Here is a 14055-nt window from a genome sequence, read left to right as displayed (position 1 = left end):
ATCCTTTAGTTCAAACTAACAGGATCAGAATTAAAACTCGCTTCTTTCTTCCTCGCAGCGATTCCTTTGGCAGGTAAACAACTCGATGCAAATGTCCCGGTGGTTTGAAGCCAATGATTCCATCAACATTTGGCAGAAGCTGCGGCTCCGAGCTCGAGCATAAAGCCAGCATTTGTTCAGCATCACAACAATATCATGCTCTCTTGTTTCAAACCGAGGCCTGGAGGATATTTCAGAGCCGCCGCTGTAAATAACAGGAGAGAAATGACATTGTTTATCTGCTTATGTGAAGTTTCACCACACCTTCGGATATCTGGAATAAAAGCACGAAACACTACAAATGGATGGAATTCCAGGTGTTTTTGTGGATGTACGGCTGCAGAAAGTCAGCAGGTTCTTTAAAGTGTAGCATGTTATTCCTCCCAGCAAAGATAGTGCAAACATTTAAGGAATGAAGTATAAAAATAAAAAATAAACCAAAATATACAAAAGCACTAGTTCTAAAATATCATTACTGCACATGTCAGTGGTGTTGCAGGATTTTTTGATGAACAGAAATAAGAGTACTATTACTGCACAGATTGTACATAAGTATAAAACTAAGGAAACAGCATGTATTCTGGTGCACATAGAAAAATAGATGTTGCACCAGGTTTTTTAAAGTGCAAAATATATGAACTCTCTGATGAGGCTGGCACAGCGAGACACACTTCAGCCTCATTGTTTCCATCATAATACAACTTGGCAAAAACAGATTTAACAGATTTGTGTTGAGATGGTTTCAGAGCCGCCGCCTGCTGTTTTATTCATTCTAACAGCTGCAGCTTTCTGCCATCTGAACGGCGTCATTATTTTAGATGAAATCACATTCAGAAGGTTCTTCCACTGAATAGATCTGAAAATTATATATTAAAACAGAGAGAACAGCAGACAATAAACCAAAATATCATAAAAATATACCATTAAAATGACTCATCTTCATTTTCTGAATACTGAATTATGATAGAGAAACATTCATGTTAGGATGTCATTTGTAATTCCTAGTTCCTCCATTTGTCTGTTTCCCTCCTCTTTTGATTGTCCTGTTACGTTTTAACTGTCTCATTTGGTTCTCAGGGTATACCTACTGTGACTAGTACTACTACTGCTACTACGACTACTTCTACTATGACTACTCCTATGAGTACTATTACTACTTCTACTATGACTATTACTACAACTACTTCTACAACAACTACAACTAATTCTATTATGACTACTATGACTATGACTACAATTACTTCAACTGCTTCTACTACGACTATGACGACTACAGCTACTACTAATATGACGACTACTTCTATGACAACTACAACTATTTCTACTATGATTAGCATGACTATGACTACTACTACTATGACTACTTCTACTATGACTACTACTACAGTGACTGCTGCTACTATTACTATTACAACTACTATTGCTACACCTACTACTACTATTTCTACTACAACTACTACTATGACAACTACGACTACTTCTACTATGACTACTCCAACAATGACTACAACTACTTCTACTACAACTAATTTTATTATGACTACTATGACTATGACTACTACTACTACTATGACTACTTCTACTATGACTACTAGTACAGCGACTGCTACAGTGACTGCTGCTACTATTACTATTATATTGCAAGTACTATGACTATTACTATGACTACACCTTCTACTACTACTTCTACTACGACTACTACTACAAGTACAATTATTCCTACTACAACTACTTCTGCTACAACTACTACAAATACTTATGCTATGAATACTGCTACAATGACTACAACTTCTACTACGACAACTACGACTAATTCTACTACGACTACTATGACTATGACTACTACTACTATGACTACTTCTACTATGACTGCTACTACTATTACTACTATGACTGTGACTACTGCTACTGTAGCAGTTACTTAAACAAAGAACTAGTTAACTAAAATAAGAACTAACAAAATAAAATAAGAACCAGTTAAATAAATTAAGAACTAGTTAAATAACCTAAGTACTAGATAAGTAAACTAACCAGGCTGACTTCAGGCTGTTGTTATCTTCCTGTATTATTTACTGTACATCTGCTCTTATTTTAGGCTCCGCTGTCACCTTCACCACTGATTCTCTGTGTTGATGTTTAAAACCAGTGTGTTTGAGAATAATGTGTTCCTGTTTCTCTTTAATACTTCGCTCCCTGCAGCGTCTTGCATGTTCAACAAGCTGTGTGGAAATGAACACGTCACGCTGACCGAGTTAATGGCGGTAATCTGCATCTGCGTCAGTGGTGAGAAGAAGCAGCTCTAGGACGTATTAAAGGAAAAAACACCATTCAGGGTCTTCTGAAAGTGGATTCTCTAGGTTTGTGGAAGTCTACTGAAGGAAATAAAAAAACATGTCCCTCAGAAATAGTTCCTGATCTGGTGGGTGGATGATGGACGTGGAGGACACGTCTTTAAAAGTCTCACATACACGTTTACTAGAATCTTAAATCTGAGCTCTGTGGTAAAAAAAAACATGTTTAACCGACTAGATCTCCATGGTAATGAGATGCTGCACAGCTAACCTACTCAGAGTTTCATTACCTGCTGATTACCTGATCATCGGTGTCTGTCTGTCTGTATGTTAGCAACTTTACTGAAAAACAGACCAACAGATTTGGATGAAATTTTCAGTGAAGGTCAGAAATGACACAAGGACCAAGTGATTAGATTTTAGCAGTGATGCAGCTTATAGTCTGGATCCACGGATTAGTTAAAGATTTCTGTATAATTTCCAGATAACGGCATGACATCACTGTAACCATGACAACGAGTGAATGCTACGTCAGCTGCTTGCTGACGATCACATGATGGTGATCCTACTACAAATGTGTCTACAAAGGAACAAAACATTTAGTCACAGGTATCGGGAACTGAATGATATAGTATTTTATTTTATGATCAAAACAACAAAAGTCAGACAAAAAAAGACAAAAAAACAACAAAAACAAGACAAAATATTAGAAAAATTAGACAATGACAAAAATGAGACAAACATCACAAAACAAAACAAAAAATAGACAAAAAAATTGACAAAAAAATTACAAATCAACAAAAAATGGACAAAAATAAGAAAAAATTACATAAATGACACAAACGAGACAAAAAAGACAAACAATATGCAAAATGATGTATAAATCAAAACACAAAATGACAAAAATGAGACAAAAAAATACAAATGAGACAAAAAGGAAACACAAAACAACAAAAACAAAAAACAAAGCGACAAAAATATGATACAAATGACACCAAACATAAAAAAGAAACAAATAAAATTGACAAAATGTTAGAAAGCAGCAAAAATGGACAAATAAAATAAAAAAAGACAAAAAAACATCAAAAACAAGACAAAATATTACAAAAATGAGACATAAAATGACAAAAATGAGACAAAAAGCATGAAACAAAACAAAAAGAGACAAAAAAATTGCAAAAAGTTAAAAAGCAACAAAAAAAATTGACAAATGACAAAACACATGAAACAAGACAAAATATTACACATATGAAATGAAATTTTTACACTTGACAAAGACTCTTGGTCTCGAAGGTCAGATAAACCCAGAGCAGGTCAGTAAAACGTTCCTCACATCAGATCAGAACCCCCAGATCTCCTCAGTGTGGGTTAAATAACTGGTTGTGTTGGTTGAACATTAATCTGTGCTTGAAAAGACGTTTTCCCTGACGGACTTTTTCACTCTGCAGTAAGTTGAGGTAAACCTTGACAGCTCCCTCTGCTGCTGGTGTCAGGAACTGTTCTGTTCAGGAAGGTTTCATTTAACCCTCATGTTGTCCTGCAGGTCAAAATTGATCCGTTTTAAAGTTTGAAAATGTGGGAAAAAAATATTTTCACAGTGAAACTTCTGATGTCCACATTTTCAACATTTCTGGGAAATCTTTGAACATTTTTTGGTGGAAAAAAAGAAATGTCAAAAAAATGTTTCTTTAAAACCAAAATCCAGCGAATTTCGCTGGATTTTGGTTGATTTTTATGTGAATATTCTTAAAGAAAATATTACAAGTTTTACTGATATATATGGAATCACTTTAGATATTTTTAGGATTTTTTGGGGAGATTTTTACTCATTTTTTGAAAATATTTACAAGAATTTTCTTACCAAATTTTTTTTTTAAAATAATACTTTTAAGGGAAACTTTTAAGGAATTATTGGAGTTTTCTTCCTGAAGGTTTTGCAAATTTTCAGAAATTTGGGGAATTTTTTTGCTGATTTTTTGAATTTTTTTTCAGACAAGGAAACAATATTTTTTGGTGCCTGTAAATGAAGACAACAGGAGGGTTAACCCTGAGATGCATCAGTGGGTCGTTTTCTAGAAATATCTTTGTAATGAAAAGTTTTTACCATTTCATATTCCAGATATTAATAAAAATACATATTTTTGATATCATTCCATTTAAATTTTTAAGTTACCTTTTATACTTTTGAAGAAATCCTAATATTAGTATTACCATCACGAGCTCTTTGTCACTGATTATATCATACAAGAGGCGATGCAAACTTGGAGGAAAAGAGAGGAAAAATATCAACAAAATGGACTTTGACATTCTTCTATTGCTGTTCTGTATAATGTTCTTCTCTTTCAATTCTTAAAATCTGACATGATATATGATATGACATGATAATGAGATGTGATGAGCTGAGATATGATATTGTATTATTGTACTTTCTTTGTCAGATGAAAGAAACTCATTTTTGAGGCCCTAAAAATACTCAAAAATGCATGAAAATTTGCACACACATCAGGACCTATGTTGCCATGATTTCTGATCATCAATAACTAATAAACAAATGCTGCATTTCCGACATATGGGGGAATGAGCAGCCTTGGAGGAGGACTGCGCTCTCTCAGTGCTTGCTATGTGTTTTTTGTGCACTTTATAGACTGCACTTTCAATTTATTCTCATACAATGACAATAAAGCCTTTCTGATTCTGATAATACCTCATTTACTACCTCAGTTCCTGGGAAACTTGCCCATTTTCTTGTTTTCTCCAAAGGACGATGGTTGATTTATTCCTTACAGCGTCCACAGAGAGGAAACAATGTGTGTAATAAAAGAAAAAGTCTTTTTTTTCAGAAAGTTTGGCTTCCAGACCCTGAGGATTTAGACAGACATAGTTTTGGTGACATTTTTGTCCTCCTGCATCTCCTGGGTAAACAAACATCATTATCTGAGGACAGACAGAAACAAACACCGTCATCTGTCAAACACAAATGGAAACCTGTGGCTGGCAGCTACTGAAGCAGGTGAAGGAGAGTCCATTCTGAATGACTGGGGTGGATGGATTGTTGCCGTGGTCTCCTCCTGGTAACAACAGGCCTGGAGCTGAAGGTTTCACCACCTGGGAGCAGCAGCAGCACAAAGCAGCTTATCTGTTCACGACTCCAATGAAAAGAAAATGACAGCAGGGAGATGGAGGAATGAGATCAGAGAATCACCAGGAGATAGAGCAGAGGAAGATCCATGGCTTTATTAGGGACAGATTAAAGGCTTCTCTGGGCACAACTCATGATTTAAAACAAACAGAATCAAACATTTGCAAAATTTGACGCTCAATCTATCCGCAGATCTCTGGAGAAGAAAAACTCAATGATAAAACCTTTACATAAAATAGAACAGCCTTAAATACACAGTAAACAAGCTGCATGATCTAGTTTCTCTTAATAAGACAGTTAAAATATGACTTGTAAAATTTTTGGAGGGTTTTTGGAAGGGAAACATTTACAATAGGCTATTTTTGTGATGTATTTCTATTATAATATCTTCACCATAGTGGATTTATTGATATTAGGAGATAATGCATAAAAACAGTCAATTTATTAGTACAATTATTATTAGGACCTGAGCACCAAAGATGAGATTATTTTTATTTTTTCCCCCAATTTTTTGAATCACAATTTTGAAGGCCTAAAAATACTTGAAAACACATGAAACTCTGCACAGCCATCAGGACCATAAAATGTGATAATTTACGGGAATTGCACAGGTGTGAGCCAAAATAGCTCAACAGCGCCACCTGGAAAATTTCAAACAGGCTCTACCAGGACCTACAGCTATGAAATCTGGTAGGCATATGTACCTCATCAAATTCATCATGATGCTGCCACCACCATGCTTCACATCATGATGCTGCCACCACCATGCTTCACATCATGATGCTGCCACCACCATGCTTCACATCATGATGCTGCCACCACCATGCTTCACATCATGATGCTGCCACCTCCATGCTTCACATCATGATGCTGCCACCACCGTGCTTCACATCATGATGCTGCCACCACCGTGCTTCACATCATGATGCTGCCACCACCGTGCTTCACATCATGATGCTGCCACCTCCGTGCTTCACATCATGATGCTGCCACCACCATGCTTCACATCATGATGCTGCCACCACCGTGCTTCACATCATGATGCTGCCACCACCATGCTTCACATCATGATGCTTCCACCACCATGCTTCACATCATGATGCTGACACCACTGTGCTTTACATCATGATGCTGCCCACCACCGTGCTTCACATCATGATGCTGCCACCTCCGTGCTTCACATCATGATGCTGCCACCACCGTGCTTCACATCATGATGCTGCCACCTCCGTGCTTCACATCATGATGCTGCCACCACCATGCTTCACATCATGATGCTGCCACCACCATGCTTCACATCATGATGCTGCCACCACCATGCTTCACATCATGATGCTGCCACCACCGTGCTTCACATCATGATGCTGCCACCACCATGCTTCACATCATGATGCTGCCACCACCATGCTTCACATCATGATGCTGCCACCACCATGCTTCACATCATGATGCTGCCACCTCCGTGCTTCACATCATGATGCTGCCACCACCGTGCTTCACATCATGATGCTGCCACCACCATGCTTCACATCATGATGCTGCCACTACCATGCTTTACATCATGATGCTGCCACCACCGTGCTTCACATCATGATGCTGCCACCTCCGTGCTTCACATCATGATGCTGCCACCACCGTGCTTCACATCATGATGCTGCCACCTCCATACTACACATCATGATGCTACTATAACCTTCCTTCCTTCCTTCTTTCCTCCCTTCCATCCTTCCTTCCTTCTTTCCTTCTTTCCTCCCTCCCTTCCTTCCTTCCTTCCTCAGTTCCATCCTTCCTTCCTTCCTTCCTCTCTTCCTTCCTCTCTTCCTTCCTTCCTTCCTTCCTTCACTACCTCATGAAGCTCATCCAGAGAATGCCAAGAGTGTTCAAAGCAGGAATCAAAGCAAAGAATCTAGAATATAAAACACGTTCTGACTTGTTTCACACTGTTTTGTATCCTACATAGTTCCATATGTGTTCATTCATAGTTTGATTCCTTCAGTGAGAATCTACAATAGAAATAGTCATGAAAATAAAGAAAAAACATTAAACGAGAAGACACTTTTGACTGGTATTGTACATAAAGGGTTTTATTTGGTTACAAATTTTGGTTTTAAGTTCTTAAAAGGCAGAAATAATAATTCTCTATATTCACACCAACAGAAAACAGCATCTCTGAGGAAAATGTCCTTTTCTGTGTTTTTAAAATGTGGCTGCAGATGCATTCATTCTGCCTGTTAAGGTTATTTACAGGAAACCACAGCTCCCTGATGGAAAGATTTATCCCGTTACACACATAATAAACTGGTGAAATGGAAACCAAACCACCCAGGCAGCACGGTATTTTATTATTGGATTTATATGTTTGTAAAAATACTGATTTTGCTGCTGACTGATGGAGAAATGTGAGTTTTTAGAGCTGACAGGTGACCATTCTTCTTGGCTGCTGGGTGATAGAAACGACGGATAACATCTCGGCTGATGGAGTAAAGAGTCGCCATGGAAACTTCAGGCTGCTTCAGGACACGATCTGAGAAACCAATTACCAAACAACCACCAAGCTCCCAAAAGTACAATAACCGCCACCGTGAAAAGGTGATACGAGTGTTATTAATGTAGAGAAAAGGCCGAAACACTTGATTGTCTTCATTTTCATCACCACCATCGGTCCTCAGATTTGGAGCGTCTACGGAACCAACAGCAGAAAAGCAACAAAAACAGCCTCAGTTGTGTTCAACCAGCTGAGGACAGGCAGATAAAATCAGCTGCAGCTCTCAGGTTACTGAGAATCTGCATCATCCGTCCTCATTTCCAGATGGCTGATTGGTGGAACAACGATAAGAAGCTGCAGGAGAACAGATCAATAACAGAAGATGATCGGTCTGTTCGTCTCCTCTCAAAGAGAAATGCTTCTTCAGGATGATTAAAGGACAAATTAAAAGCTGCACGTTCATGAATTTAAAGGACATTTTCAGTCAGAAATGTCTATTAAGAATGTATCTGAATGTAAATGGGGCAGTTGTATGAAATTAAAACAATAAACAATAAATGTTAGACTTCCTGTTCCTTTAAAAGGAATTCACTGCACCTGGAAGTTCTCTCTTTTTATTGGGATTTTAGTCATTATTTTCAGTCCCCAACATGCAGTTTTTCCTCAAAATAATGTCAATGTGTAAAATGTGAATATTGTGTTGCTTTTCTACATGATGCTGCCACCACCACGCTTCACATCATGATGCTGCCACCACCGTGCTTCACATCATGATGCTGCCACCACCATGCTTCACATCATGATGCTGCCACCACCATGCTACACATCATGATGCTGCCACCACCGTGCTTCACATCATGATGTTGCCACCTCCATGCTTCACATCATGATGCTGCCACCACCATGCTTCACATCATGATGCTGCCACCTCCATGCTACACATCATGATGCTGCCACCACCGTGCTTCACATCATGATGCTGCCACCACCGTGCTTCACATCATAATGCTGCCACCACCGTGCTTCACATCATGATGCTGCCACCACCATGCTTCACATCATGATGCTGCCACCTCCATGCTTCACATCATGATGCTGCCACCACCATGCTTCACATCATGATGCTGCCACCACCATGCTTCACATCATGATGCTGCCACCACCATGCTTCACATCATGATGCTGCCACCACCATGCTTCACATCATGATTTAAATAATTTTCCTTTCAGAAAACTACAAATATCTTTAAATGATGTTTAAATTTAAATACAGTAAAAAAACATCACAACTGAACCTTAATAACCTTTATTTTGTTGCAGTTGCATCTTTTACATAAATCTTTTCTGTGATTTTCTTAGTTATTTTCTGCAGTATTACCAAACATGGAGAATCTGTAAAATTAAACTGAATTGCTGAAACAAAATGCAGATGAAATTTGTTTTAAGATATTTTTTTTTCAGTGTTATATTGTTGTTTTTAAACCACATTTATGGCGTGTTTGAGAATATTTGTAGATACTGTGCAACATATTCCATCATATTTTCTATTTCAGTCAACGTGTCCAAATGCGTAAAAGTGCCGATGATTGATTATTTGGTTGTTTTGATGAAATTACGCAGAGTCCTTGTGGAACTGACTTATCAATATGAATGTTTGCGCCACAGGATTTATTTTTATTCCCCGTTTACTGGCTGAAACAGTGGGGAGGTGTTGGTTGGATCCATTGCGCACAGCTTGGTGACGTCGCTGCGCAGCTTCATCCAACCGTCCTGAGGCTGAGATTCGTTCACACCAACATGTGACTTTTCTCCTGTAAGAGGACGAACATGGAGCTGCAGGTGGAAAACCAAAGCCAGCCTCTGGACACCAACACGGGGAGGCTGCCGGCTAGACTCATCCTGGGGGTCGGGGTGGATATCTTCATTTCTCTGCTCATATTCGGACTCATCTTTTTGCTCGGCGTGCTCGGCAACACTTTGGTCATCACGGTTCTGGCGCGCAGCAAAGCGGCGCAGCCCAGGAGCACCACCAACATCTTCATCCTGAACCTGAGCGTGGCGGACCTGTCCTACCTGCTCTTCTGCGTCCCCTTCCAGTCCACCATCTACATGCTGCCCACCTGGGTGTTCGGCGCCTTCATCTGCAAGTTCACGCACTACTTCTTCACCGTGTCCATGCTGGTCAGTATCTTCACCCTGTCCGCGATGTCCGTGGACCGCTACGTGGCCATCGTCCACGCCAGGAAGTCCTCGTCGATCCGGGTGGGGAGGCACGCCGTGCTCGGGGTGGTGCTGATCTGGCTGCTGTCGCTGGTGATGGCGGCTCCCGTGGCGCACTACCAGAGCATCGTGGAGCGGGAGGACAACAGCACGTTCTGCTGGGAAGTGTGGCCGGACCAGCAGAGGAAAGTCTACGTGATGTGCACCTTCGTGTTCGGATACCTGCTGCCGCTCGCGCTCATCTCCGTGTGCTACGCAAAGGTGGGTGCGCGTGAAGCGGAGTCGATGGATGCGTTCGGAACAGATTTACGCGCAGCTGGATTAGATTCAGGCGCCGTGCGTAAAAGTCGCGTTTCGTCGTTTAAACAGTCAAAAAAAGGGACTTTTCAGGGCGAGGTCAGGTGCTAATGCTGCCCTGGTTTGTGTGTTTGCAGAAAAATGCTCGGTCTGTTTGAAATTTTGCTACAAATCATCCTCATGATGGATTTTATGCGTTGCAGGTTTTAAACCATCTGCACAAAAAGCTGAAGAATATCTCCAAAAAGTCAGAGCTGTCCAAGAAGAAGGTCAGTGAAGCTGTTTCTGTTGTGTTTACCTGCAAGTTCTACGTGGAAATTTAGTATAAAATCAGTTTTTTTCAATGATTTATCCACATGGCTGCATTAACAGATACCTCACATAAAATACCTCACGTAAAATCACATAAAAATACTAATTTACATGTTGACTGCAAAAAGAAAAGGTCAGAACTGTAAATAATGTTCCCATCAGAAATCTGTATTTTTACAATTAGTAATTTGTTCTTTTACATTTGACCACAAAAGTAGACTTTTACTGTATTTAATTAACAAAAAAATTGTCATTTTAAAAAATAGATATATTAAGAATTACATTTTTTATATAGAATATGATTTTTACATATTTTTTGTATTACAAATGTGTTCCTAGATAATATCTAATGAAAATCATATAAAAGTGATGATCTACATATTAATATTAAAAAACAGGCAAACATTGTAAACAAATCTGTATTTTTTAGTCTACAGTAATGCATTATTTAACTGTATTAGAATCATTTAAAAATCTAATTATTATTATTATTATTTGTTTAAATATTAATTTAAATATTCCACTATTTATTTTTTAAATTTTTTTAGACAGCCTTGCTAAAAACATTTGCACTGCTTTAAAACAGTATTTAAAAAAAATAAAACAAAAATAAAGTTTTATTTCAAAAGTTTTTAACAGTATTTAACAATTTTGAACTGCAGATTTTTACAGCGACTTACTGTTATTTTTAAAATGTTGCCCATTTTGGTAAATTACACATTATATGTAAAATCACTGAGAAAAAGAATATACGCAAATTTGAAAAAACAAAGGAAAAAACAAAAGCAACAAACAAACTAGATAGATAGATAGATAGATAGATAGATAGATAGATAGATAGACTATAGATTTTTTCATGATGTCATACACTGTGTGGTCTCCTGACACCCTCCATCTCCTCCTGTTTCCTCCTCAGACAGCTCAGACTGTCCTGGCTGTGGTGGTGGTCTTCTGCCTGTCCTGGCTGCCTCACCACATCGTCCATCTCTGGGTGGAGTTCGGCTCGTTCCCCCTGAACCAGGCCTCCTTCGTGTTCAGGGTGGTGGCTCACTGCTTGGCCTACAGCAACTCTTCCGTCAACCCCATCATCTACGCCTTCCTGTCCGAGAACTTCAGGAACTCCTACCGGCAGGTCTTCTGGTGCCGGGTGCCCAGCGACTGTCCGCTCAACGACACCAGGGACCTCCGGAGCCGGATGGAAACGCTGCCGTCCACCAACGTCAGCGTCACAAATAAAGCTCATGACTCTCAGATCAGTAAAATGCTTTGATGCCAAGAGGAGAGTCCAACCTGACTGATGCTGTTTGAGGCTCAGTGTTGATATATGAGGCTGATGTATTTGGTTTTTAAAGCCTGTAAGGAGCACGTTGGGCCACTGTTTGGTACAGCCGCTTGTTTCCCTGGTTTAAGTTTTGTATTTGAGTGTCATTTTTTAAATGTGCACATGTGATCGCGACATAATTATTAGAAATATCAGCAAATATGAGACAGACAGCAGAAAACGGGGCGCTAGCATCTTAAAATGCAGTTTTGGAGAAAGAAGCTTTTTATCCAGAACTCATTGGTTAGGAAGTATTGTTCAGGTATTTAACAGGTGTTTGGACAAAAAGTAGTATTTTGTTTGGAACAAAGCTTCAAAACTATGAATATTTGGATGGAAAGTGGTATTTTTTGATGGAATAAACCTTTGAAACTGTAAGTTCCACACTTCAGCAATCCAATGTGTTAGGTGGCACTGTTGAGACAAAACATCCATCCATCCATTATCTGTACATCGCTTAATCGTCATTAGGGTCATGGGGGGCGGAGTCTATCCCAGCTGACTGAGGGGGAAGGTTCACCTGGACAGGTAACAGTCTATCACAGGGCTACACATAGACACAAACAGTCACACTCACATTCACACCTTCGGACGACTTAGAATCATCAGTTAACCTCAGCATGTTTCTGGACTGTGGGAGGAACCTGGAGAACCTGGAGAAAACTCAGCAGTACAACATGGAAACTCCATGCAGAAAGACTCCAGGAAGACCGGGATGCGAACTTGAGATCTTTTAGCTGTAAGGCGACAGTGTCAACCACCAATCCACTGTGCAGCCCCTTGTAAAATGTACAGTTTTGGAGAAACAAACTTTTTTATCCAGAACTCATTAGTTAGGAAGTACTATTTGGGTAGAATAAACCCTTTTGACAGTAAGTGATTGGACAAAAAGTAGTATTTTGTTTGGGACAAAGCTTCAAAACTATGAATATTTGGACAGAAAGTGATATTTTTTTTGGTAGAATAAACCTTTGAAACTATGAGTTACACATTTCAGCAATCATGGGCTGCATGGTGGATCGGTGGTTAGCGCTGTCGCCTTATAGCTAGAAGATCCCCGGTTCTGGTCCCGGCCTTCCTGGGATCTTTCTGCATGTAGTCTCCATGTTCTCCTGCTGGGTTTTCTCCAGGTTCTCCAGGTTCCTCTCACAGTCCAACAACATGCTGAGGTTAATAACTGGTGATTCTAAACCGTTAGTAGGTGTGAATGTGAGTGTGATTGTTTGTCTCTATGTGTAGCCCTGTGATAGACTGTTACCTGTCCAGGTGAACCTTCACCCTCAGTCAGCTGGGATAGACTCCGCCCCCCATGACCCTAATGAAGATTAAGCGGTGTATAGATAATTATTGGATGGATGTTCAAAATGGTATAAAATGACTCAAAGTATGTCTGAAATTTGTTCTATCTTGTTGTAAATGACCCAATAGAAGTCTCAAATAACCCAGAACACGTCCCTAAAGTCTAAGTTTGTTCAAAATGACTGAATTTGTCCAAATGAATTAAAAATTGCCAATAAAGACTCAGAACATGTTCAAAATGGGGGGCGGCACAGTGGTTTGGTGGTTAGTACTGTCGCCCTGCAGCTAGAAGATCCCCGGTACCCTGATGAGGATTAAGGGGTGTATAGATAACGGATGGTTGGATGGATGGATGGATGGATGGACTTCCTCACAGTACAGGTGAGAAAGTACTGTTTGAGTAGAATAAACACTTTTAACAGTGAGTGTTTGGACAAAAAGTAATATTTTGATCTTATTTTACGAAGATCAGAGAAAGATTGAGATCACGGTTGTTAACATGAGCTTTAATTGCAGCACTGATGAACTCAGCAGAGTCTTTATGGACCCGTCCACCACCCAGACCTCCACACATTAGCATAAAACTCAAACTAGGTGTACTATAGTGTATTGTTTGGTTATAATGATGCAGCTGATGTGGCATTTCAAAGGT

General features: G+C 39.5%; 1 protein-coding gene across 2 annotated transcripts; it reads left to right on the top strand.

Annotated features, from left to right (window-relative positions):
- Positions 1–9670: 9670 nt before the first annotated feature.
- LOC111569152 (galanin receptor type 1-like) lies at positions 9671–12610 on the top strand. Of its 2 annotated transcripts, XM_023271136.3 has the most exons (3): positions 9673–10435; positions 10675–10740; positions 11700–12610. In XM_023271136.3, the coding sequence occupies exons 1-3, from the start codon at positions 9782–9784 to the stop codon at positions 12051–12053; spliced, it is 1074 nt and encodes a 357-aa protein (XP_023126904.1). In that variant the 5' UTR covers positions 9673–9781; the 3' UTR covers positions 12054–12610. The 2 variants fall into 2 exon arrangements, with proteins under 2 accessions (XP_035804494.1, XP_023126904.1); XM_035948601.2 differs by lacking the exon at positions 10675–10740 and having other exon boundaries at positions 9671–10435.
- The last annotated feature ends 1445 nt before the right edge of the window (positions 12611–14055 follow it).

This window comes from Amphiprion ocellaris, chromosome 15 (genome assembly GCF_022539595.1).
Source record: "Amphiprion ocellaris isolate individual 3 ecotype Okinawa chromosome 15, ASM2253959v1, whole genome shotgun sequence".
NCBI lineage: Eukaryota > Metazoa > Chordata > Actinopteri > Pomacentridae > Amphiprion > Amphiprion ocellaris.
Note: the sequence above shows the minus strand (reverse complement) of the source record. Positions and strands in the feature narration are given on the sequence as shown.